Source organism: Budorcas taxicolor, chromosome 2 (assembly GCF_023091745.1).
Source record: "Budorcas taxicolor isolate Tak-1 chromosome 2, Takin1.1, whole genome shotgun sequence".
NCBI lineage: Eukaryota > Metazoa > Chordata > Mammalia > Artiodactyla > Bovidae > Budorcas > Budorcas taxicolor.
Window position 1 is genome coordinate 104,011,561 of NC_068911.1, and position 26,136 is coordinate 104,037,696.

General features: G+C 37.9%; 1 protein-coding gene across 1 annotated transcript in view; it reads right to left on the minus strand.

Moving 5' to 3' along the window:
- THSD7B (thrombospondin type 1 domain containing 7B) overlaps positions 1 to 26,136 on the minus strand; it is an 899,070-nt gene that overhangs the window by 121,979 nt on the left and 750,955 nt on the right. The window contains exon 15 of the mRNA XM_052635756.1: positions 5,728 to 5,861. Within this exon, the coding sequence (XP_052491716.1) occupies positions 5,728 to 5,861 (134 nt within the window). The remainder of the gene's footprint in view (positions 1 to 5,727; positions 5,862 to 26,136) is intronic.

The following is a 26,136-nucleotide window of genomic DNA, read 5'->3' on the forward strand; positions in this document are numbered from 1 at the left end:
GCTGATGGGGATGGGATAAATAATCATGCTGCTGATTTAATCAAATTAAAACCAAAGCGTTATACTGCTATATACCTGCCAGAATGGTTTATATCAAAAACATGGAAAATAGGGAGGGTTGGCAAGAATATGGAGCAACTGTAACTCTTCTCACTCTGCTGGTTGGAGCATAAACTCTTTGGCAAACTAATTGGTAGTATGTTTATTAAAACTAAACATACAAACACAATGTAACCCAACAGTTCCACTTCTGTTTATATACAGAAGAGAAATGTGGATCCCCGCCCCCCCCCCCCCCCCCCCCCCCCCACCGCCACACACACACAAAAAAACCTGCCTGGAAATGTTTAATATCTACAATAGCTATTCAGCCACAGTAAAATAAACAAATATATTGTGATAAACTCACTGAAGGAAATGCTATTAAGTAATAAGAATTCATTACTATTGTTGCATGAAAGAGCATGAATGGAGCTCACAACCACAATGTTGAACAAAAGAAGCTGGACACAAAAAGAGTACAGACGGTACAGTTCCCTTCACAGACACTTAACAGGCAATACTCATCTATGGTGTCAGAAGACAGAATAGCAGTTACCCCTGTGGGAATGGTTATTGACTGATAGGGGTTTATGTAGTCCTGGTAAAACTTTGTGTCTTGGCCTCTGGGTTGGTTACACAGATGAGTTCATATTGTGAAAATTCATGGAGCTGTACCCTATGCTGTGGGCATTTCTATCCATTTATATTATATCCCAATTCAAAGTTAATTTTAAATTATTTTCTCAAAAATATTTAATAAAGACTTGCTATATATAAGCTTCTTTTGTTTGGTATTGGAATACAAAGTGATCTGTTAATAATGATTCATTTATTAAATATTTTGAGGGGCTTACTTTGTACCATGCCCTTTCTTGGGTGCTAAGGTACAGAACTGAAAGAAAGAAAAAAAAAGGACGAGATTCCTTCTCCCAATGATAATGATCAAAGTAAAGGTGAAAATGACAATGATGATAAGATAAATGGTGCCATTTGCTGATCTGCTACTTTCAGATACAAAGCCACAGCCAAGGAATAAGCAACTTAAGAGGGCTGTGCTGGAGAGCTTTAGCTGGAAAAGCTTTTAGCTTTTACAAATCATGCTATACTGGAATGAATTATCCTATGCACAAGGAGTTTCTTTTCTATAATTTTTTTTTATTAAGGAAAACTGCACCGAAGTCTATGACCTGGTACAAAATAAACTTTATGAGGTGCTAAGTAATAAAAAAAAAAAAAGATACTGTATAAAGCAGGTTAACAAAAAATGGTAAACAGGAGACATAAGTCATGTCTTCTAATGTAGGGAGGCAAGGTACAGAGTCATCTATAGACTTTAATTTCTCCTGTGGTAATAGTCAATACTGGAAGGAGGAACCACTAAATGGCTTTAATGCCTTTCCCTGGGCAAACTTAAAAACTGAAAATTGCTTTCCTTCTTGCTTGCACACTCTTCAGCTGATATTCCTTTATGATTTCGCTGAAAAAAGAAGAGGTAATACTTCTGGTCAATGGTGTCCAGTTGGACATATGCATTAGTCTTTGTCTGCTCCCAATATGCCACAAAAACAATAGCAAAGGAATTTATTACAAAAAAAAAAAAAAAACAGGGGAGAAGGAAAGGCATTATCTTGCAAGGACAAAAACCATGGGAAAGGGCAAAGGCAACGATGGGAAGTAGATGGACTAGTGGTATTTTAGCACACAAAGAAAACTGATCACTAAGCCTTCAAAAGAAAACAAAGAAAGTAATTCCATTACACATCAGAATACATGAAAAATTCAGGCATCTGTGGCACCAAGTACCTTTGGAAATGTGAAAGAAGGTGAGGCAGAAAAACTGGAGGATTTATTGTAAGTATGTTTATGTTTAAGGAGTACCTAAGCTCTGAGATGGAGAAGGCAATGGCACCCCACTCCAGTACTCCTGCCTGGAAAATCCCATGGACAGAGGAGCCTGGTGGGCTACAGTCCATGGGGTCTCGAAGAGTCAGACACGACTGAGCGACTTCACTTTCACTTTTTACTTTCATGCATTGGAGAAGGAAATGGCAACCCACTCCAGTGTTCTTGCCTAGAGAATCCCAGGGACGGCAGAGCCTGGTGGGCTGCCGTCTATGGGGTCGCACAGAGTCAAACATGACTGAAGTGACTTAGCAGCAGCAGTAGCAGTAAGCTCTGAGATGCCCTTTCCCAATACACAGAGCTAGGTGATGACCCCAGCATGGCCCCTGCTGGTAACTGAAGGGTTAGTATCTGTATAGGGTCATAAAACAGGTCTTCGAGTTAGAGAACACATGGCCCAACTAAGGATGGGAACATCATACTGATAATAAGATTTAAGGAAAGTTAACATAGTGAACAAAATGATCTATCTTCATGACTTAAACAATGCACATTTATTATTTTACAATTTTGTAGTATAGAAATCCAACATGGAACTCACTAGACTAACATCAGCAGTCTGGCAAAGCTACATTCCTTCCTGGAGGCTCTAGGGCAGAATCGTCTCCTAACCTCTTTCATAGTCTAGAAGCCACCATATTCCTTTCTCTCTCCTCAAAGCCTTGTATCTCTCTGTGTCTTGCTTTTTTCCTTTCCCATCCCCTCATCCGTTTTTAAGGACACTTGTGAATAAACTGTTCCCATCCAGAGGATCCAGGACAATCTTCCCTAATCATATCTGCAAAGACCCTTTTTCTATTTAACATAACATATCCACAAATTTCAAGGGTTAGAATGTGAATATTTTGGGGAGCTATCATTCTGTTTACCACATTAGCCTTCTTTCATTGGGTTCCCAAAATACAGGTTTCTAGGATTATCTATTTAACATGTGATTTAAGAAGAGAGTCTTCCAGTGATTCTGACAAGCACAAAAGTAAAGACTTACATAGACTGAAACTGAAGATGTTCTCAAATGAAAATGCCCCTGCAATTACATATGCATCAGTGTCCTTGCCATATCTCCCGCTTTGGTCATCACTTTCATTTCTATTCAAACTCATTACAAAACTGCTTTAAAGCATGGCTATAGTTATCTTAAAATGTAAATTATGGGAGTAGGTCTGGTGAGGTCTTTACAACCTCCAGACATTCTTTGGATTCATTGGAGAGTATATAAACTCATTGCTAACACTAACAAGCGGGTACTCTTTCTGCCCCCTTCTGATGCCTATGTCAGAAGCTTTCTCTATCTCCTTTATACTTTAATAAAACTTCATTACACAAATAAATAAAATAAATAAAGCATGGCTATATTCACTATCCCCACATCCTCCTCCTCCTTTATTACCTCTTGGACTTCCTTTAACCACACGTTTATCATCATTCCAGACAGAACTGATATCATCAATAGATTCCCCTTTGCCAAACTCAATAGTCAATTCTTATTTTAGTAAACTTCTCAAAATCATTAAAACCACTGATTACATTTTCTTTTTTGAAAATCCCTCCTCTTGCCATTTTTGGGTTGAGGGTTAGGGTTCCAAATACAGCCACATTCTTGGGCATTGCAGGTTAACACTTCACTGCATAGATTTTTTTTTTTTTAGCGGGGGGAGACACAGTTCAACCCACAACACATATTTGGTAGTTGTCCTTTTTTTATTATACCAGGCTTCATCCATTTGAGCTGAGAGGTTTGGCTTAAAGGCCCTCTTGTTCAAGTGTGTTTTTCCTCAATCAACCTGCCACAATCCTGCCGGTAGCAATTTATTCTCTTAAAGCTTTCCTCTCTCTCGTGTGACTTTGCTTTAATAGTGCTAAGAGGCCAGGCTGGGATGAGAGTGAGAGATGCCACAGCTCATTTACACGTATTACCTGATAAGCCAGGCTAGTCAGTCATTTCTCAAAGCCGTGAGAAAATAGGACACAAGAGACAGATTTTGAAGAAAAAGAGGTAGAAGCCCAGTCTGTGACAGCCTGAGCAACCAGTCCCCAGGGGAAAAGGCAGTGAACAGTGGGAAAGAAAGACAATATGTTTATGAGCCCTTTGCCTGGGTTGGTGATGAGGAGCACCTCTGCAATTTCGCCAGTGGTTATTTCTTTCAACTGTCTACCAGTGACTTTGTGACAATGGGACCAAGTCTCAGAAATGGTGGATATATACTGAATCACTGAATAAACTAAGTTCACTGGTGTTGAATAAGACCAACACATAGAAGTTAGGTGTGACCTGGCAACTGACTTCAATCTCAAAGATAACTCATTAGGGAGTTACCCGATTTGGGCACAGTGTGTCAAGTTGAAATGAAGCTTCCTAAATATAGCAAAATGACATACTACACTCAGGCAACTGAAAATATTACTACACGACTGTTGATTTCTTCTTGAGCTTACATACTAAATCATTGCTTATGGTTAATATTTTGGCTTATGATTCTTCTTTAACATTCATTGCTATTTTCCTCGTTTGATAATACAATTATCCTTCTTTCTTCCCAAATCATTTCTAAATAGACCTTTATTATTTTTTGGCTGCACAAACCAGCTTGTGGGATCTTAGTCCCCTGATCAAGGATTAAGACTGTGCCCTTGGCAGTGAAAGTGCTGAATCCTAACCACTGGACCACTGGTTCAATCAGTTCAGTCACTCAATCATGTCTGACTCTTTGCGACCCCATGGACTGCAGCAGGCCAGGTTTCCCTGTTCATCACCAACTCCCAGAGCTTGCTCAAACTCATGTCCATCAAGTCGCTGATGCCATCTAACCATCTCATCCTCTGTCAACTCCTTCTCCTCCTGCCTTCAGTCTTTCCCAGCATCAGGGGCTTTTCCAATGAGTTGGCACTTCACATCAGGTCAAGATTTGAAGTTTCAGCTTCAGCATCAGTCCTTCCAATGAGTATTTAGACTGATTTCCTTTAGGATTGACTGGTTTGGTCTCCTTGCTGTCCAAGGGATTCTCAAGAGTCTTCTCTAGCACCACAGATCAAAAGCATCAATTCTTCTGTGCTCAGCTTTCTTTATAGTCCGACTCTCACATCCATACATGACTACTGGAAAAACCATAGCTTTGACTAGATAGATGGACCTTTGTTGGAAAAATAATGTCTCTGCTTTTTAATATGCTGCCTAGGTTGGTCATAGTTTATTCTCATATTACATTCTGAAGTCTAATTGTGGGGGTTTAAATTGACTTTTTCAATGTATTGACATCCAAAATTAAGATAATGTCCATCAACTATACTAATCATAGAGCAAAAGAGTGACATGGCATTATAGTCCAAATCATCTAATATGTCTGCAGTGATGGCCATGCATCATTGGAGGGATGTGATGGTTTTCCATGCAGTTGGTTTTTCCACTGAAGTCATTTGCAGGAAATGTTCAGGATTGTGGCTGACGTGCAGATAGAATCCCACAATATACATGGCAGCTCAAGGGTCCTATGTGTTCAGGAATACTTAAAGATGAGCAAGGACTTCCCTGATGGTCCAGTGGCCAGCACTCCACATTCCCAATGCAGGGGGCCTAGGTTCAAGCTTTGGTCAGGGAAATAGATACCCCATGCTACAGCAAAGACTTGGTGCAGCTAAATAAATACATAATTTTTTTTAAGACAGGCAAAAGACAGAAGATATAGTTTGAGAATCAGAGTGTACTTGGATCGGCAACGCTGTTGTTTTCATAAAAATATATAAGTTTCACTGTCACATTTCCCAAATGTCTCCATGGCCACACACCTGATTTTCCTAGATTGCGTTCCTCCTCCACAGCGCAGGGACCTCAGCTCATTGTGGATTTTGCATGGAGACCAGTGCTCTACAACCCAGGAATACTGATTGCACTCAGTGTAACATGGGACTGCCTCATGCACCTGTCAAGAACAGGAAAGGAGAAGAAAATTATGTGGAACTATCCAAGTCATGGAAGAAAAGCTTATCTTTTAGAAAAGTCTGCTGAACATAATCCAGGAGCTATAGTCTGGCCCCAAGAACTAAACTGCATTCCCCCAAAGCAAGATATATTTGGCTTCTCTGAAATTACTAATGTACCTAATATATATATATATATATATATATATATATATATATATATATATATATAGGGACCATCAACTAGAATATGATAGTGTGCCTTTGCAGAAGAGAAAAAAAGGACAGTCATTATCTCCCACCAAGAATAGGAATTTCATTATCTTTTCATTCCCCCAATGATCTCACATAGCATCTATTAGATGTCCAGCTCTCAATTACATGGTATACTATACTCTCAGATGTACTTTATGAGGTCAATTGAAATAAATATATGTAAGGAAAATTTACTCTTGAATATAAGAGGTTCTTAGAATGCATAAGAAAAATGGTATTATTCGTATTAGAAATTTCTTTTTCTATAACCAAACGATCAATGTTAACAGTCAATCATTCAGCATTCTGGGCATTGTGGCTTTACATGAATTTAGCTATTTATAGGATGTTTTCAGAGCATAGCTAAAACACACAGACACACACATACACAAGACAAACACACACACATGATAAATGCTGTGCATGATGACAGAGTGTGAATACATACAGACTATATAGTAAAAACAATGAATGAAGCAGGTGAATTGTTAGGATACTTCCTATGCATTTATTTGTGATGAGTTTTTCCTGAAATATTGTAACATTGTGTAGGCAATTGCATTTGCCTTTTTAAGAATGAATTTTAAAAGCATTACTCCTCAACAGAGAACACAGCATTTCCCCTTGGTAAGAAAAACAGTTATCCTGTCCTATGATACTAATATGTTAGGGATTTCCCAGTGCTCAGCAGTAAAGAATCTACCTGCAATGTAGGAGATGCAGGTTCAATCCCTGGGTCAGGAAGATCGCCTTGAGGAGGGAATAACAACTCACTCCAGGATTCTTGCCTGGGAAATCCCATAGACAGAGGGGCCTGGTGGGCTACAGCAAAAGAGTCAGACACAACTTAGCAATCACAAAGGAGGCTCCAGTGTAGCACGATGATGAGTAGTGATTCTAACTATTACCAAAATAGTTATTTAATGCTTTCCCTTTTAAATAGGAACTTGAGTCCCATGTCTTTCCTCTCCTGGCCTTTCCAGTTCCATAAAATTGTAAATGATGACTAGGCAGTGCTATCCAAACAGAACCATTACTTGCAAGTTTCCTCTAAATGTAAGGGAAAGCACTATGTAATGGGATAATCAGAAACCAAGATTGGAGCACTGTCAGCATGTGCGATGGAAATCAGATGAGAAAAGGTAATTTGTGAGACTACATCTTAGGAATCACAAATAATGCCAGAAACTATTTTTAACTGTGGGGTTCGATTTGGCTCTCTCATGTCAAGCATATTATGATAAGGAAAAGTGAAAAATATGTGAGGGCGAAATGAAAGGAGATGGGAAAATAGGAGTGGAAATGAGTGAGAGGAAAGGAAGGAATTAATCGAAGAATCACATTTCATGCTGTGAATGCTGATAAGAACAGAATGAAAGGGTTAGAAGCAGTGCCTGCATTAGAATAAGGAAGTGACAACTTGTAAGGGAGAAAAGACCGCCTCCCCTCAAACTCATAGGGTAGTAGAGGTAAGAGAAAAATCTATAAAAATGAAAAGACATGACCCAAATCCAAGAGACACTAGGAAACTAAGCTGATGATGGCTGAGGGTTTAGCCGACCCAACTTCACCATGGAAATTAAGCTTTCACTGAATTTACAAATTTGTTCTATAAACTCTTCAATATGTATCAGACAATTTAAAGAAAGCTTTTTGGCTTTGCTATGAGATAGAGGGGGGCTTCCCAGGTGGTGCAGCAGTAAAGAATCTGCCTGCCAATGCAGGAGCCACAGGAGACGCAAGTTTGATCCTTGGGTCGGGAGGATCTCTTGGAGTAGCAAATGGCAACCTACTCCACTATTCTTGCTGGGGTAGTCCCATGAATGGAGGAGCTTGGCAGACTACAGTGCATGGGGTCACAAAGAGTCAGACATGACAGAGCAACTGAGTACATATGCCTGAGATAGAAGAAAGCCTGCTAAAGCACTTTGCAAAAATGGGGCGGGGGGAGGTGAAGAACTTAATTAAAAAAGTAATTTTCCCACCACTCATGCATAGATCTGAGAGCAAATGGATGGGATATTCTCTGTGAGAGGGACCTATTTTTCTAAAGCTCTCAGTAGCAATTGCAGTTTACACTTTCACCCTCCCTCCCATATGAAGCCCCAAGGTCAGATGAGAAATGACAAACTGTTTAGTTGCATGTATCTTTGATATACACATTTGAACTACTGGTCTTGTACTAGTTTACTGGTTTTATTCTTTATGCTCCAGTAATCGACACGTTCAGTTCAGTCACTCAGTCATGTCCGACTCTTTGCGACCCCATGAATTGCAGCACGCCAGGCCTCCCTGCCCATCATCAACTCCCAGAGTTCACCCAAACTCACGTCCATCGAGTCGGTGATGCCATCCAGTCATCTCATCCTCTGTCATCCCCTTCTCCTTCTGCCCCCAATCCCTCCCAGCATCAGGGTCTTTTCCAATGAGTCAACTCTTTGCATGAGGTGGCCAAAATATTGGAGTTTCAGCTTTAGCATCAGTCCTTCCAAAGAACACCCAGGGCTGATCTCCTTTAGAATGGACTGGTTGGATCTCCTTGCAGTCCAAGGGACTCTCAAGAGTCTTCTCCAACACCACAGTGTAGTGAAGTCACTAACTTTGCTGACAAGCTATGAGAAGAGAGGGAGCCCATCTGTGTAGGGAGATGTTGACCCACCTTCTTAAATAATGGTGTGAAGAATAGGACTTCTTGAAGAATATTCTCCATCACATGGATTTGCCTGATATATTTCCCCTGTATGCATCTGCCATTTTAATATTTCTTTTGCAGTTACTTCTGGCTAATACACCCCTACCTTCCTTCAAAGTTCAAGTAAATCCCACCACTTCCGCAAGGCCTTTCCCATGACTCCAGCTGGCATGCCTTTGGTACTCAGTTGTTTGTTCAATCACATTCGACTCTGAGACCCCATGGCACTATGCCAGGCTCCTCTCTCCATGGAATTTTCTAGGCAAGAATACTGGTGTGGATTGTGGTTTCCTACTCTAAGGGGTCCTCCTGACCCAGGGAATGAACCCACATCTTCTGAGTCTTCTGCACTGGCAGGTAGATAATTTTACCACTGAGTCACCTGGGAAGCCCTTGGTATTCAGTGACAGCTTCAGTTTTAAGCAGACTTGTAGCCAGATTATAATGTCAGGGAGCCATGTGTAGGGCTCAGATGTGGTGGCAATTAGGGCCACACTGTGCAGAGCTGGAGGATCAAACTCAGTCAGTGAAGTCATCACCTCTGTTGTTGTTCAGCCACACAGTTGTGTATGATTCTGCAACCCCATGGACTGCAGCACACCAGACCATCTCCTGAAGTTTGCCCAAGTTCATGCCTATTGCATCAGTGATACCATCCAACCATCTCATCCTCTCATGGCTCTTCTCCTGCCTTCAATCTTTCCCAGCATCAGGGACTTTGCCAATGGGTCCAGCTGTTCACATCAGATGACCAAAATACTGACTCCTCTCTATGTTTCTCCTATTTTCTCATTTATTGAATAAGAGCTCTTTTTTCTCACTAGTCTTAATGTCTACTTTGTACCATAAACCATACTGAAAGATCATGGCAAGAGAAACACAATTTGAAACTCCACTCACAAATATGCTTCTGGTTTTAACCAGTCAGACCTGGACTATCAGTGTGTGTTTACATGAGTACTTAACCTGTAAATCTTAGGAAGGCAGGGACTGTGTTTCTATGATGGTTATATTGTAGAGGAGGGGGTGATGTCCAATCAGTATTTGTTGAATTGAAACTAATTTTTGAAGGGGCTCTGATTGCTAAACGACCCTCACTTAATTTTCTAGAGAAAACAAGCTCATGAATGGAACACGTATTTTACAAAGCTCAAAGGATATTAAGTGGAAACAAAAATGAAATCCTTTTCTTTCCATTATAGGGCTTTGGTGAAGGATAGCCATCACTATGTTATCAAAAGGTGCTGCCTGATGATTTAGCTACAGGAAAGAAAGGCTGTCTTTAAAGAATTGTTAGAGTTGTTTCTTTAGAGACCTTGTTCATCAGGCATGGATTCTTACCTAGAGGATCAACACCCACAAGAGGCAAAAAGGCAGCAGGCATTCAAGAATAAAAATGTACTATCCAAATGCCCAATTTCTTCTCATGTCAGTCCTTTATGTTCTGGCCATTTCATATTGCTATTTAGTTGGTCCTTATTATAGTTTCATAACGGAAATGTGTTAAAGCATGGACTTTATCAGGGAATCATATGGAAATGTTCCAAAAGAGAGAAATGAGCCATGGGAAAGTTAAATGAAAATCATTTCTAAATGGTGCAAATTAGGAAGAAAATAACAGGGCTTAATAGGGCCACCAATGCTAAGAAATACCACTGAAAAATCTAAAACCTCTGAGAGAAGTAACATTTCATTCTCCTGCTAATGAGTCCTATGTGTTATTTCTTTATTGGGGAATGCTGTTTTTATAATTTTGCATTTCCAGAATCACATTAGTCATTAGCAGGAGAATGAAATGTTACTTCTCAATGTTACTCATTCATTGAGTCAGTCATTTTAATATTTATTAAGTAAACCTCTGCTTACTGTAACTGATCAATTTCGTTAGTACTGTTTTCTGATACAATTCTCCAACTATAGACTGACTGGTAAAAACTTGGAGGCAGCATCTCATTGGGGTTCAGCAGGTATCATTATTATATATCAGAGTCTTAGGGTTCAAGGACTCAAACAAAGCAAATAATCCAAGAACAACCACATACACATACACACACAAACACACACACACAAACACACACACAATAAAGAAAGGAAAATTCACAGCCTCCAGTTTTCTGTAGCAATAATTTTTTGCTCCAGTAAAGCTGCCAGTCAAGACCACAGTAGAGATCTTCATGCTTGAGACTCCATGCTGGGACTGTGGCTACTTAGTAGAACCTGAAAATCAGTTCACAGGCCCAACTGAGACTAGAAATTCCTGCCAGTCAGAACCAAGGTCTGTTAAGATCAATAAAGCACTGTGGGTTTCCTTCTCCTCAAAAATGTGAGTTCTAGTTGTTTTTGTTTAGTAGCTAAGTTGTGTCTGACCCTTTTGCAACCCCATGGGCTATACCCTGCCAGGCTCCTCTGTCCATGGGATTTCCTGGAAAGACTGCCGGAGTGGGTTGCCATTCCCTTCTCCAGGGGATCTTTCCAACCCAGGGATGGAACCTGTTTCTCCTGCACTGGCAGGCAGATTCTTCACTGCTGAGCCATCAGGGAAGCCCCTTTGTCTCTTTTCTTAGTCAGTCGGCTATGGAGTTATGCTCTCCCTTCTTAACATTAATCGACTAGCTAGCAAGTACCAACAAACTGTTTGGTGCCATGGTGTAGTATGTCTGTGCAATGCTGAAAAATTCAGTCCTAATGCAACTGCAGCCACAATGTGCCTATCTTTCACCAGTCCCTGGTCATCAATGGTAACACAGTTATGTCTGTACAAGATATTCTACGTCTTAGGTCTTGATCATCAAAATCATGAATTAGATCATCACAACCTTGAGTTAGACAAGGTTGCTGTGATCCTGATTTACAGGCAAAAGAACTGAATTTAGAAGAAGCTAAGTCCGTCATTCATGGCTTATAAAACACAAGGCTGGTGCTCAAACTGAGATTGAGAATCCCACTCTGGTGATGTCCAGAGCTCATGGGCTCTGCCTGTTCAGATTGAACGAGAATACCATGATAGCCATCATCTGTCGAGTGATGAAGATACTGCTAACGTTTACAAATTCCTGAAAAAGTAAAACCCCAAACTGAATATTAAAAGATGTTTATATAATAAATCCTATTAACTTTAAATAGAAAAAAATGCCTAAGCAATTCATTTCTAGTCTTTGGGTATGGAATCTCTTTTCTCAATTTCAAAACCCTCAAAAATGGCTCAGAAAACTAATGCAAATTTAAATCAAGACCAGGCCCCTGTCTTTTGAATGATTTTAACTCTGTGTGTGAAGATGATGGGTTAAAAAAATATATCCACAAATGTTTTAAAATTGGTATTTTGGGGAAAATAATTATGTCAGCAATTGGAGTCAGAATGTTCTGAAGTCTGGTGCTATGTACAGGGTTTGGGTAACTGTCAGTGTCAGCCCAGATGGTCAAGTCTATGGCCCTGGCTAAGCCCCTCTTGCTAGAAGTTTTCTCACACTATATTCTCAGCTACCTAGCAACCAAAAAGACTTCCTCAGAATTCTCTGAGCTTGCCCACATTCCTGGTTTATAAGATTCACCATTGGTTTTAAATATGCATTATATGTGTTCTTTTCAATCTTGATATTAAAAATCTAAAAAAGACAATAATAATGCTGGATGAGTTTTATCTGGAAGATTTATGGACAAATAAACTGTTGAACATTAAAGGCGATGAGAAGTTTATTCAAATAACGACCATGGTAGCTTCATTCTCCATCTCCTAAGAATCATGGTTCCCAAGTTTGATGTGCATACCTGGAGAATTGTCACATTGTTTAAAGGGGCCTGTGAATGCATTCTCATTCCAAATCTCTATAGTCTCAATTAATAATATAATCTCATAAATGTTAGTCCTACCACTTGTCGCATGAATGCAGGGAATGTTGTGATTTTAAAAGTTTTAATTCTTTTGAAGGAACAGCTGAATTTGAAGTCACTCATTAAGAATTTTCTCACCCTAGACTAACTGGTCCTGGGTTAGAGCATAAGGTCCTCATATCACTCAGGGAACCACTATCTTTTCATACAAAGAAGAGAATAAATAACTAACAAGAAGTCTATGCCCTATACTCTTTATATTCTGATAAAATGTGTTGTATAGAATAGACCTCCTCCCAAAACTACATATTGAAATAAATTTTTCCTGAGATGATCTAACTTCCAGATTTTTTTGCTTTTCATTTTCCAGTGGCCTATGGCACTTTACTGCTTCCCTCTGGTCTGAATATCACTGATGATGTTTTAAGCACAGGGTACTCATTATCAAGACCAACACACATGCACAGCTAAACCGTCTCTGACATCATGTAGTACTATTTTCCTCCTCCCATGGCAGAGGGTGGAGAGATGTGAGGTGGGAGAGCTGGTTGCTTACAGTGAATAAGCGTGGCTCCAAGCCAGGCAAATACTTCTTCCTCTTCCCCATGCTTCCTCCTCCCCATCAAGGATGTCACCCATTACAGAGAGTATTTAATGGAGGGGAACCACAAAGCCCTCATCCAAATGGCCATGGTTAAGCTCAGTAATCTGTGCTGGTGTAGTTTATTTATAATGGTGAATAAGTATAATTGCCTTAGTTTTAATTGCATAATATTTCTCTTTATAACAGATTTACATTTCTTACTGTATATCATTTAAGTGACTATAAAAATAATCCATGGTCTTAAAGCAAACTATATGGTAAGGGACATCAGCAACAAAAATTGTTGCTGTGTAGATCTCATAATGCACAGGTATTCTACAATAAAGTGTGTGTGTGTGTGTGTATGAGTGCACACACACGAGCACTGATCAGAATCCCTCTGTACCTGGTATGTGATACAGAACTGCGGGAGCATAGTGACACAGGCAATTTGGGGCAAGCTGAACTCTAAAGCCCACACTCTGTATCACAGTACTCTAAACAATCATAACCAGCAGAATGAGAGGAGACTCACTCCAGAATCTGGACTGCCTTCTCCAATCCCCTGGGAGATACCACCCACGGCCATGCTGTGAGATGAGATCAGAGGGAATGTTGCAGATTGCTCACAGTGTGCCAGTGACTGCTGTCATGGCTGCCCTTTGGATCTTCACAGAACAGATTGCAGTTATCAAGCTGAAGTGAAAAAAAAATAAGCAAACCTGTGCTAAATATGATTGATACTTCCAAAATACTGTGTAAGAGCTCTACTCATAACCCTTCAGAAAAGAGGCTCTGGATGAATCTTGAGCGTATTATATAAAATAAGCCAATCACATAAGGATAAATACTGCATGAATATATGTGTATGAGGTATATCAGATAGCCAAACTCACTGAAGCAAAGAGTAGAATGATGGTTATCGGGGGCTGCAAGGAGGGAAAAATAGGGAATCACTAATCAATGTGTATAGTGTCAGTGATGCAAGATGAATAACTTCTAGATATCTGTTGTAAAATACAGCCTATAGATAACCACACTGCATTATATACTTAAAAAAACTGTTAAGTGGGTAGGGCTATCTTACATTAAGGGTTCTTACCTCTATAAAATTAAAGAGTTACATATCTTACAAGGGGTTGGGTTGCACCATGGAAAACTGACCAGTGAAAGAAACTTTCCGTTCTTAGCATCTGTTAGATACTGTCTAGGAGTCTAGTACAGAGATGAGAAAGATGGATGGATGGATGGACAGAGAGACAGACAGATAAAATGCGGGACAAATATGCAGGCAAAGTAAGTCTGGGTTCAGAATATGACCATCAGAAATCAGGTGAGAAAGGAAAGTTTTCTTTCTCTGATGCAACAGAAAGGAGAGCCTGAAATAGAGATTGCTTTCCTTCTGCAGGTTACAAAGGTTTTAAGTTATAGCCATGAGGCAATGCTAAAGCAGAGATAAGCAGATCTCAGTTCTTTGAAATAGATGTCCAAAGGGTAAGTCAGAACAGTATATGGTATTGTTTGGAGTTTCTCCGGAAAGTGAGGAGATGGGATTTAAGTCCTCACATATAAACTTGAAACTCATTATGTAAGTGTCCAACGAAAGAGAAGTTTTGGGGAAAACCTTCGCTTTCCTTAGTGGCCTTCGCTGGGAGAGGGTCTTGTACAGCTCTCACCCATTCTCAATAGTTGAGAGCATCATGGTATCCCAACTCTAGGATGCAGGCAATTGTCTTTTCACTTGATGAATATAACAGCCTATTGCAGCATGCCTAGGAAATCAATCTAATTTGAGTTATAAAAACTTAATTTGTATAAAGAAGCAGTATGATCTAAGTTGAACATTCCTTAGGTAAAGACATCCTATGTTTGTGTGGATGAACTTTCAGAAACACAAAGATAAGGATAAGTAGCTTTAGTTGTAATTAATCTACCATGACCTTCTTTGGATGAGAAATTTGTCAAGCAAGCAAGCAAACAAACTAAAATCTAAATCTCATAAAATATGTACAAGGCCCTGGTACCTACAAGATGAAGCTTGAAGACTGTAGCTACCGGGGGTGAGTAAATAGGAAATTTGACAAGGAATAATTTAATTGGTAGACAATGGGAGCCATGAAGACTTCTGAAATTTATGGCATGAGAGAATATTCCAAATGATGTTTGGAGCATATAAATCACCTTCATCATGAGGGAGATGAGATGGGATGCGCGAGAAGGCTGGGAAAGGGGAAGTGGTTCCAATATGAGATTATGGCTACCAAAAAAAAATGATCATGATCTACCTTTTCCATAAAACTTCCAACATAACAAGAAAGAAGAAATACCAAGATTTGGTGGTGAAAATGAGAGAGAGAAGTAAAACATTAATCAGTTCAGTTGCTCAGTCGTGTCCAACTTTTTGTGACCCCATGGACTGCAGCATGCCAGGTGTCCCTATCCATCACTAACTCCCAAAGTTTACTCAGACTCATATCCATAGAGTCGGTGATGCCATCCAGCTATCTCATTGTCTGTTGTCCCCTTCTGTTCGTGCCTTCAATCTTTCCCAGCATCAGGGTCTTTTCCAATGAGTCAGTTCTTTGCATTGGGTAGCAGGACTACTTTTTGAAATCATTTAAGATTAATATATTCTAGAACCTAGTGACACATTAAAGTTTTCTCATTTTTACCAACAGAATTGTAAGAAGACGAGACATCAGCTTTCCTGATGTCCTGAATTCCAAGGAGTATTGCTAATGAGCATAGCAGCAGAAACTCTTGGGTGTTTGCCAAGAAAACTTCTTTATAATATTTTTACTGTCTTATTTTATCATATCTTGGCTTAGTGGGGCTAAATCTAAGGTCATGGGTGACCTAAAAGCATTCTAGTCTTTGAAAGGTTTGCTCAGAACTTCCCAGTATTCACAGCAGGCAAGAACAAAACTGGCTTCTAGGACCAAGTCCAAAAGGAAAACCCCCATAATTGGCAAGAAATTACTTTTCACGTATTTCCTATCATGCAGCGGGAGCTCTGGGCCCACCATGCTACTGTTTCTTAATCACTACAACAAACAAATCTTTCCTACCCTAAAATGCATTGGTTCTTAAATACCACTTACTCCAAAGTCTTTCAGGAAGTTAGAACAGAACAAAAGAACGAGCCATCAGAAATGGCCTTTATTCTATCTAGTAGAAGAAAAGAGATAAGAATTTCAGTCTACAAACTGTATTCCTATGTTGGCTAATTTATACATGCTCCTGACATCACAAAAGGCAGAAGAGGAGAGGAACAGTTAATCTTTTCAACTAAGGGAAAACGAAAAACAGAAATTATTATTTATATGTAGTTTGAGGCAAAAGAGAAAGAAAATAAAAAATGCTACAAAATATCTGTAGAGACTTTTTGCACAAAGATGTTATGTGCGACACACACACACACAGAGCAGTCTTTTTCTTCTACAGATAAATGTACAAGGAAGCAGTTCTAAGGCTGTATTGCACTCTTACACTTTTCCTTATTGAAATACAAGGCCAGGCACAGCACAAAACGACTTTTTAAAATATGAACTCTTGGTGTGAGTCCTTCCAAAACAAAGCTGAGGTGTCTAAGACAAAGTTAAAGTGAAACATAGAGCCCCAAGTGATGTTTTATAACCAAGGATGGCACAGCCTGACCTTTGCAGAAATGAGAGGCAAGATTGATTGGCTAATGGAATCTCTGCCATTCACTTACATGGTGATAAATTGGGATCTTGGCTCTGATTCCCACCCTAATTTCATCAGTTGGAGACTCTTATTAGGGGCTAATTGAAAGCTGCCTCTTTATGGAATAAAGAGCATTTTATTGGCAACAGTCTTCCCCTGAGGCAGAAAGTTAGGAAAAGACAGGGACTGATGCGGACCTTTTAGTTTCTTCACAAAATAAAAACAGAAGATCATTGCTGAAGGAAAATGATAGTTAAGGGTAGACCTGTACCTGGACTCTGTTTTAGTAAATTTTGTTTTGACCAAAGGAAAGAAAGCTGATGATAAAGTAGAAGTCATGTCTAACAAGCAAGTATCATTTCTATACAACATAAATGATGAGCCTATTCCTGGACTTGCAAAACACAGGTTATTTGAAAAACTTGACAAAGAAGTTCTTAAAATAAACTACAGAATGGTGAATTAAACCATTTACATAAAGTGGGCAAGTATCTGCAGACTTGGACTTGATAAAAGCTAAAACATAAATACACAAAATGTGTGGAACCAATGACAGCTTTTCTGAGATATTTACTGAGAACTAAGATTTCCAGATATATTTTCTATAAACAATCCTTTCCCTATTCCTAACTCCCAAATAAAATAATTTATAGTGTCTCTGGTTAACACTCTGTACTCAATAGATATATATTGGCAGAAATATGAAAAAATTAGTACAAAAATATTCTCTAAGCATGTTCCTGAAAAGTATACATAAACCAAACCATGATTCTGGCATCACCTGAAGCTCAAAGTTGTGCCCCTTGTAATTAACTGTATAGGAATGTTGATATTATGCATCAAGTATTCAAGTCTAATTGCTTGTAACCGTACCCTAGTCCAACATTTTTAAGTAGATATCCAAATGAATATTTCTCTTTTTTTTAATTTTTATTTTTACTTTATTTTACTTTACAATACTGTATTGGTTTTGCCACACATTGACATGAATCCACCACGGGTGTACATGCGTTCCCAAACACGAACCCCCCTCCCACCTCCCTCCTCATAACATCTCTCTGGGTCATCCCCGTGCACCAGCCCCATTGTATTTCTTAGATTTTGTGATTTAAAATTTTTCTCATCTCTGATTTCATTTGACTCCTCTGAATAGAGATGATGGTACTTGGACAGTATTACCTCACTTCCCCATCCCAGTCATGGATGCCTTAGATGGATTATAAAATATATAAGCTTCTAAAATGACTGTTTCTTTCCCTGTAGGCAGATAATATTCAAGATGTTCAGGACTCACCATGCCTGCTAACTAAAGGCAGACCCTGCTGGCACGAGGGAGCCAGGCTCACAGTGACAACTGGATCTCTCTGAAGGGAGGGGCCATTTCTAGCACATCTCGTATGTTGCACTTAGCATCTGACATGTGAAGGGACAATAATAGGCTCATAATTAAGTGCATGTCCAACTGAACACTAGGAAGTATAGGGCTTATGGTTCTAGATATCAGCTGGCATCTCACTTGCCAGGGTGGAGGGGTCTGTTATAATATACTTCCTTAGCAGGAACCACACTGGTTTGGACTGATGACACAGCATCCGTAGAGCAATTTAGGAGATGGGCAGCATCAACTACTTTGCTTGTATTGGATTCCTGTCCTCCATTATTGGATTTCTTGGTTAGATTCTATTAAATTGATAATGTGGCCCTCTGTGGGGGTGGATTCATTTCAGTGATGGGTGAAGTGATCCTTTACTCTGTGCTAAAGATTATCTATGGTCTAGTGAGCAGAAGATAAGAAGAGAGCCATGAGAAAGCAATTATGATTCAGGTTCTACCATTAATTTTCTGGCAGTTTCCTTAAGGATCTCTTGGGGTTTAACTTTTCTCTCTATAACCTGATGTTAATATTTATTCTCAAGAGAACTTTAGTAAGGTATATAAGCTTAGAAATTCTGAAAGGGTTCAATATAAAAAGTAGTATTTTTTAATAAGATTAGCATTGAGGCATGGAATTGAAACCCTAGAGTAGGAAATGGCAACCCACTCCAGTATTTTTGCTGGGAAAATCCCGAAGACAGAGGAGCCTGGCAGGCTATAGTCCAGAGGGTCACAGAGTCAGATACAGAGCGCACACACACACGCATGAGCCGAAGACATTTTGGAGGAAGAAGTAAACTGTATGATCATCTGTTTCAACTGCATTATTTTCTTCATCAAAAATACACCTGCATTCTCATCTAGATTAACATAATAAACTGAATAGTTGTTAACACTATACCCTCAAAACATGGGAGAGGTGACAGATGGGAAGAGACAAATGCCTTGAATTTTTACCCTTCTTCATCCTCCACACCCCCTAATATATTGATTAGAAAAAGAAGCCCAATCAGGAACAGCTAAATCAGCAAAACAACCTGAGTCATTCTGGAAATAGTATTAATATTTCTAATAAACTGACATCAAAGGCTTTTTACAATTCCATAGTCACATCAATATTTGAAATTTCTCTTTAGCATGAAATGATTACTCCTAAAAAGGAAAATTCTTTAATTTCATAGCTGAGATGTAAAAAGTACGCGATGCTTAAAGAAAAAATTATTAGCATTTAGGAATTGTTCGCTACATAAAGGTAAAGAAAAGGGTATTGATTAGGAATAGAAAGAAAAGGAAGTATGACTATCATGAAAACTATTCTTCATTAAAGATAAATGTCATCTGATAACAGTTAATCTTTTGATAGTGGGAACTTTTGATAGTTGCAACTAGATCTCCTGTATTTACTTTTTTGCTAAGGGGTCAATTAGTTAGACATTTACTGAATTTCTACTCTGTAAGACCCAGAATCTCCTTAGACACTGGGCAAAGATGACACGAATTATTTTCTCTAATATAGGTGTTGGAAAATGTATGGTCCATGGGTCAGACTTGACTTGCCACCTATCTTTCTCCTAAAAAAAAAAAAGATATACATTTTATATACCAAAACATTCACTCTTTTATAGTGTAAAGTACAGTTTTTAATATATTTAAAAAGTTGCGCAATCATCACCATTATCTCTAATTTCATAATATTCTATTCACCTGAGAAAGAAGCCTTTTATCTATAGGCAGTCACTACATGTTCCCTGCTTCCCCCTCCCCTGGCAGCTAACCACTAATCTACTGTTTGCTTCTATGGAGATTTACCTATTTGGACATTTCATATAAATGGGAATCATACAATACATGGCCTTCTGTATCTTTTTGCTTTGACTTAGCATGATATTTTCAACACCCATCCATGTCATAACATCAATAAGTATTCATTATTGTTTATGCATGAATAACATTCAATTTTGTGGGTATACCAAATTTGTTTACCCATTCTTCATGTTGATGGACATTTGTGTTGTTTCCATCATTTGGATCTTATCAATAATTCTGCTATGGACATTTGTGTACAAGTATCTCTGTGGATATATATTTTCAGTTCTCTTGGTTGTAGATTCTACTTCTAAATATATTTAGGAACCTCTGTTTATCTTTTTGAAGAAATGCCCATGAGTTTTCCAAAATAGCTACAACATTTTAAATTTCCAACAAGCCATGTGGGTTACAATGGTTATAGTTACTCTCTTGACATTTTTGTTAACACTTATTGCTGTCGGTTTTTTTCTTATAAGCATCTTAGTAGGTGTGAAGTGACATCTCATTGTGATTTTGTTTCATAATTCCCTAATAAATACTTATGCTAGCATCTGAGCATCTTTCCATGTGCTTACTGGTCATCTGTCTATCTTCTTTGGAGAAATGACTATTGAAGTCCAGTGTCCATTGATTAATTAGGTTATTTGTCTTCTTACTTCTGAATAACAAGAGTTATTTATATAGCCTGAACACTAGAGCCTTATAAGATATATAATTTCCAAATATTTTTTACCATTCTATGGGTTGCATTTGCACTTTCTCGATTATGTCCTTTGAAATGCAAATGTTTTAAATTTTGATGAAATTTATTTTTTTCTCTTTGATTGCCTGACCTTCAAAGATATCCATGGCCTGACCCAAGATTACAAAGACTTATGCTAATGCTTTCTTTTAAGAGTTTTATAGTTTTAGTTCTTACATTTTGATCTCTGATCCATTTTGAGCTAACTTTAATGTATGCTGAGAGAATGGTACAAATTCATTCTCTGCATGTGGATATCCAGTTGTCCAAACACTATTTGTTAAAAAGACTATTTTCTCTTCATTAAATTGAATTGACATTTGTGTTTCACAAACCTTGACAAAGATATCCGTGTCCTAATCCCTGGAACTAATGAATGCTGCTTTATATAGCAAAAGGGACTCTGCAGATGTGGTTAAGTATTTTGTGATCCAGAGATACTCCTGGAATATAAAGTAGGTCTGATGTAATTAAAAGAGTCCTTCTAAGAGGATCACAGAATAGTAACATACAGAAGCTGATATGAAAATGAAGCAGAAAAGGTTCTAGTGGTAAAGAACCTGCCTGCCAATGCAGGAGACATTAGAGAAACAGGTTTGATCTCTTGGTTGGGAAGATCCTCCAGAGGAGGGCACGGCAACCCACTCCAGTATTCTTGTCTGGAAAATCCCATGGACAGAGGAGCTTGATGGGCTACAGTCCATAGAGTTGCAGAGTCAGATATGGCTAAAGTGAATTAGCACACATGCACAGCCATGGATACTGGCAGCTTCTAGAAAATGGAAGAGGAAAGAAAGAGCAGATCCCTTGGAGCTTGCAGAAGGAACTAGTGCTGCTGACACCTGTGAGACTGACTTTGGACTTTTTGCCTCCTGAATGGCAAGACAACTCATGTTGTTTTAAGTCATTAAATTTGTGATAATGATAATTTCTTACAGAAGCAGCAGGAAACTAATGCAACACCCTCATCAAAAATCAACTATCATAAATGTGTGGGTTTATTTCAAGATTTCTGTTACTATTCCATTGATCTACAGGCCTGTCCATAGGTACAGCACATTATTAATTATTGTAACTTTGTAGTAAGTTACGAAATATCAGAGTAAATCCTCAAAATTTGTTTTTTTTTTTTCAAGATTATTTTAGCTGTTCTGGTTCCCTTGAATACTTTACTTTGTATGGTTTCAGTCCACTTAAATTTACTGAGACTGTTGTGTGCCCTAACACATTGCCTGTCCTGAAGAATGTTGAATGCACAATTGAGAATGTATATTCCAATGTTATTTGCTAGAGTGCTTCATAGTTTACCTTTTCCTTTACGAGCACTCTTTATTTTCTCATGTAGACTTGAATTACTGTCTAGAGTCCTTTCATTGTGATAAGAAGTGCCCCCTTTAGCATTTTGTGTAGGCCCAGCCTGCTAGCAATGAGTTCCATCTGCTTTAGCTTCTTTGGGAGTTTTTAAAGTTTTCCTCATTTTTGAAAAATGATTTTACTGGATATAGAATTCTTGGTTGAATCTTTTTATCTTCTCCTATATGTCTTCCCATTGTCTTCCAGTCTTAACAGTATCTGATGAGAACTTAACTGTTAATCCTGATAATGGTGATCATGTGTATATGATGAGTCCCTTCTCTCTTGCTCTTTTAACATTCTTTGTGTCTGACAATTTTTATTATGATGTATCTATGTGTATATTTCTTTGACTTTATCCTGACCTGGAGTTGGTTGAGTTTTTGAATGTGTAGATTAATGTTTGTATCACTAACTTTAGGAAGTTTTGACCTTTATTTCTTAAAAAAAAAAAAAAATCTTTGTTTCATCTTTCCTCTTTCCCTGGGGCTCCCATTATCCATATGTCTGTGTTCTTGATAGTATCTCATAGATTTGAGGCTCTATAAATTTACTTTCATTATTTCATTTTTTCTGTTCTTCAGACTGGATAATCTCAAGTCGCATATCTTCCGATTAAATGATTCTTTATTTTTGCCTTCCCAAATATACTGTCGGGGCCCTCTAGTTAATTTTTTAATCTCAGTTTATGTACTTTTAAACATCAGATTATGAGTTTGATTCTTCCTTATAATTTCTATTTTATTATTGATATTCTCTGTTTTGCTTGACACCATGCTTGTATTTTCCTTGAGTTCGCTAAACATTTTTAAAATAATCAATTCAAAACCTTTGCCTAATAAATCCAACTTCTCAGCTTTCTCAGAAACAGTATCTATTCCCTGCTTGCTGTATATGGACCATACATTTTCCATTCGTGTTATTTTGTGTGTGTGTATGTGTGTGTGTGGTTGAAAACTGAATACTTAACATAATATGGCAATTCTGGAGACCAGATTTCCCTCCTCTCTGTAGTGTTTGTTGCTTTGGCTATTTATTATTGCTATTGTTTGTTTAATAACTTTTGGTAAGTAATTATCAGGAATCTGTTATCATGTCTAAAGATGTATCTGTCTAATGATCTGACAGAGATTTCCTTTAATGCTTGGCACCAATAAGTCTTCTAGTAAACGCGAAGGGGCTCTATATGATGGAGCACACACTCAACACTCAGCTAGTTTATTTACAACTCCACCTTTGTCTTCACTTTCTGCTTACACAGAGACTCCAGGTCTGAGCAGAGAGGGTCTTGTCAGGCCTGTCCTGAATATGTGCACTGCCTCATGCAGGTGTATAGCCTTTTACATTCCTGGAAAATAGTCAGGATTTTTCAAAACCTCTATGGACATCTTATCCCCTAGCCTTTCCTTTTAAGCATGTAAAAAAATGAAGTATAAATAGCATATAGTATTATATTAGTTTCAGGTGTACAACATGGCGATTCAATGTCTATATCCATTTCTAAATATTCATCACAATGAGTCTAGTTACCATCTGTTACCTTATAAAGTGAACACAGTATTATTGACTATATTCTCCATAGTTTATATTATATCCCAAGACACTGGAGCACTTAGATGAAGCTTAGCCACAACAAGAGGTATGATATCATAAAAGTTTGAATTTACCCTTAGTAGACCCCAATTAACAGAAGACTGGTAGGTCTGGAGTTGTACATTTTATTCCCTCCCCAGTACATGGAATCCAAACTACTAAGCTATTTTATTTTTCTTTGTTAGTCCCTGTAAAACTTTGCACCTGAAAAAATTTGGATTCTCCTGTGACTGAAAAACTCACTTTAGCTGTACTTAGCTCCTGGTCCCTAAGGCATCATAAACATCACTCTAGTCTACTATACAGGTAGCTTCTGAAAATGTTACTGATGTATTTGTTCATTATATGACCAACAGTATTTCAAATAAAATTGTGGTGGACAGAAATAGCTTGTGGATTTATTAAAACTATAAAAGTGAAGAACCTGAGATTTATATGAGATATTGATGTAATCTTGAAAGAAGATTAACATCTTTAAAAAGAAAATGAGAGAGAGATTGAAAGAGAACAAGCCATTGATATTCTGAAGACTATTTGTTAAGAATTTGGTGATCCTAGAATCAGCATATTGATAGGAAGCTATGTATGGGATTCTTAATACTAAGTTTGGAGTTACAGAGATTATGCCCAATGCCATCTCGTATACTCTGAAAGTAGAAAGTTTAATGTCAGAAATGTTTTAGAAGTCTGCTATGCTTTGCTGATTCTAAAATCTCAGAGTATTGTTTTCTTTATATTATAAGATAAGCCCAGCATGGCCAATTTAAGAAGATAGATATCAAATTTCTAGATTTCTGAGATAGCTACTTTGCTGATGTAAAGGAATTCGTTCAACAGCAACATACAAGTAACTGACTCTCCTGTGGGAGAATTTTTTTCTTCCATGTGTGAACAATGTTTTGATCAGGATTTACCAAGAGAAAAATACTGATTTGTGAAAGACAACATCAAAGCTGCTTTTCACTAAATGAAAACAGTAAAGATCAAAACAGATTGCAACACCAACCTGAGCCTTTGTAGAAGTCCATGTTGGCAGTGCATGACAAGCAAAAGGGAAAGAAAATTATATATGCATTAGTTAAGCTGCTATTATAATGCAAAATAGAAAAAAGTAGAAATTCTTTCCCCTGGTTATTCAAAATTAACAGCTTACACTTTAGCTTGAATTTGAATGTTTCCCACCTAACTTTCAAGCAAAATACTCCCTTTATGTGGACATCAAACATATGATTGTGTGAAAAAAAGAAGACATGGATCTGAGAAAGTTGAGTAGATTTTCTCCACCTGTCCTCTGGTTATGAGAGCTGATTCCTAAGACCAAATCTTAAGGGAATACTATAAAGCCCTGAAGCTTAATGCAAACTGCCTAAGAAGTAACACAAGTATTAGTCACAGCTTATCAGTTATGGCAAAAAAAAGAAAAACTACATAAGATTTATTATTTTTGAAGCTTATAGCACATACAGTTCAGACTAAATCTTAGAATATGGATGCAATGACAGTTGGTCTTACTGCCCACTCCTCATCCCACCATGTACATTTATTCCTCAATCTTATGACAATTAAAATTTTGAATTTACTCAAATGCTTGTCTAGTTACTGTCATCTCTACAAATAGACTGTATGTTCCCTGAGGGCAGGGTTAGTATCATTTTTCTGGTTTTCATCATTGTATTCTCAATATATATTCAGTACTTCAGACTGAGTAGATAGTTTTCAAAAATATTTTTAAAAGGTGAGTGAATGAATGCAGTCCCAAGGCAATATAAATGATAAAGATTTAAATGCATTTAAAAATTATAACTCAAATTAAAAATTCGTTTCAATCTGAAATCAAGTTTTACTCTTTTATGTGACAGATCAGAAATCTTAATTTACAGAATAATAGTTCCAAAGGAACTAGTTTGGGTAAATTGATTAAACATCCATTTACCTGCATCTTGGAAATTCTAACCATATTTGAATCAACCCACCACATCATAATGTATAATTAATGATTGTTTAAAATCAGAAGTCACTGATCCCAAAGGACTTCACAAATATACGAAGTGACCACACTTACTATTACTGTTTCATAGATAGTATTAAAATTCATACATCTGCCAGCTCTAAATTATGTAGGTTAATCGAAAGAAGAATATTTTTTGGCTTAGAGATAATATAAGGATCAAAAGGCCTTAATGATAAGAAGCTAAGGAAAATTTCTAATGTTAGAAAATATCTGTTTTCAGGATAACAGCTAGATATAATTAACTCAGAGTTAAGTGCTTAATGAACAATGTTCACATGATTATTTTATTGCACATTAGAATCACTCTTTGGAAATGATTTATGTACTATTTTAATATTACTACCAAA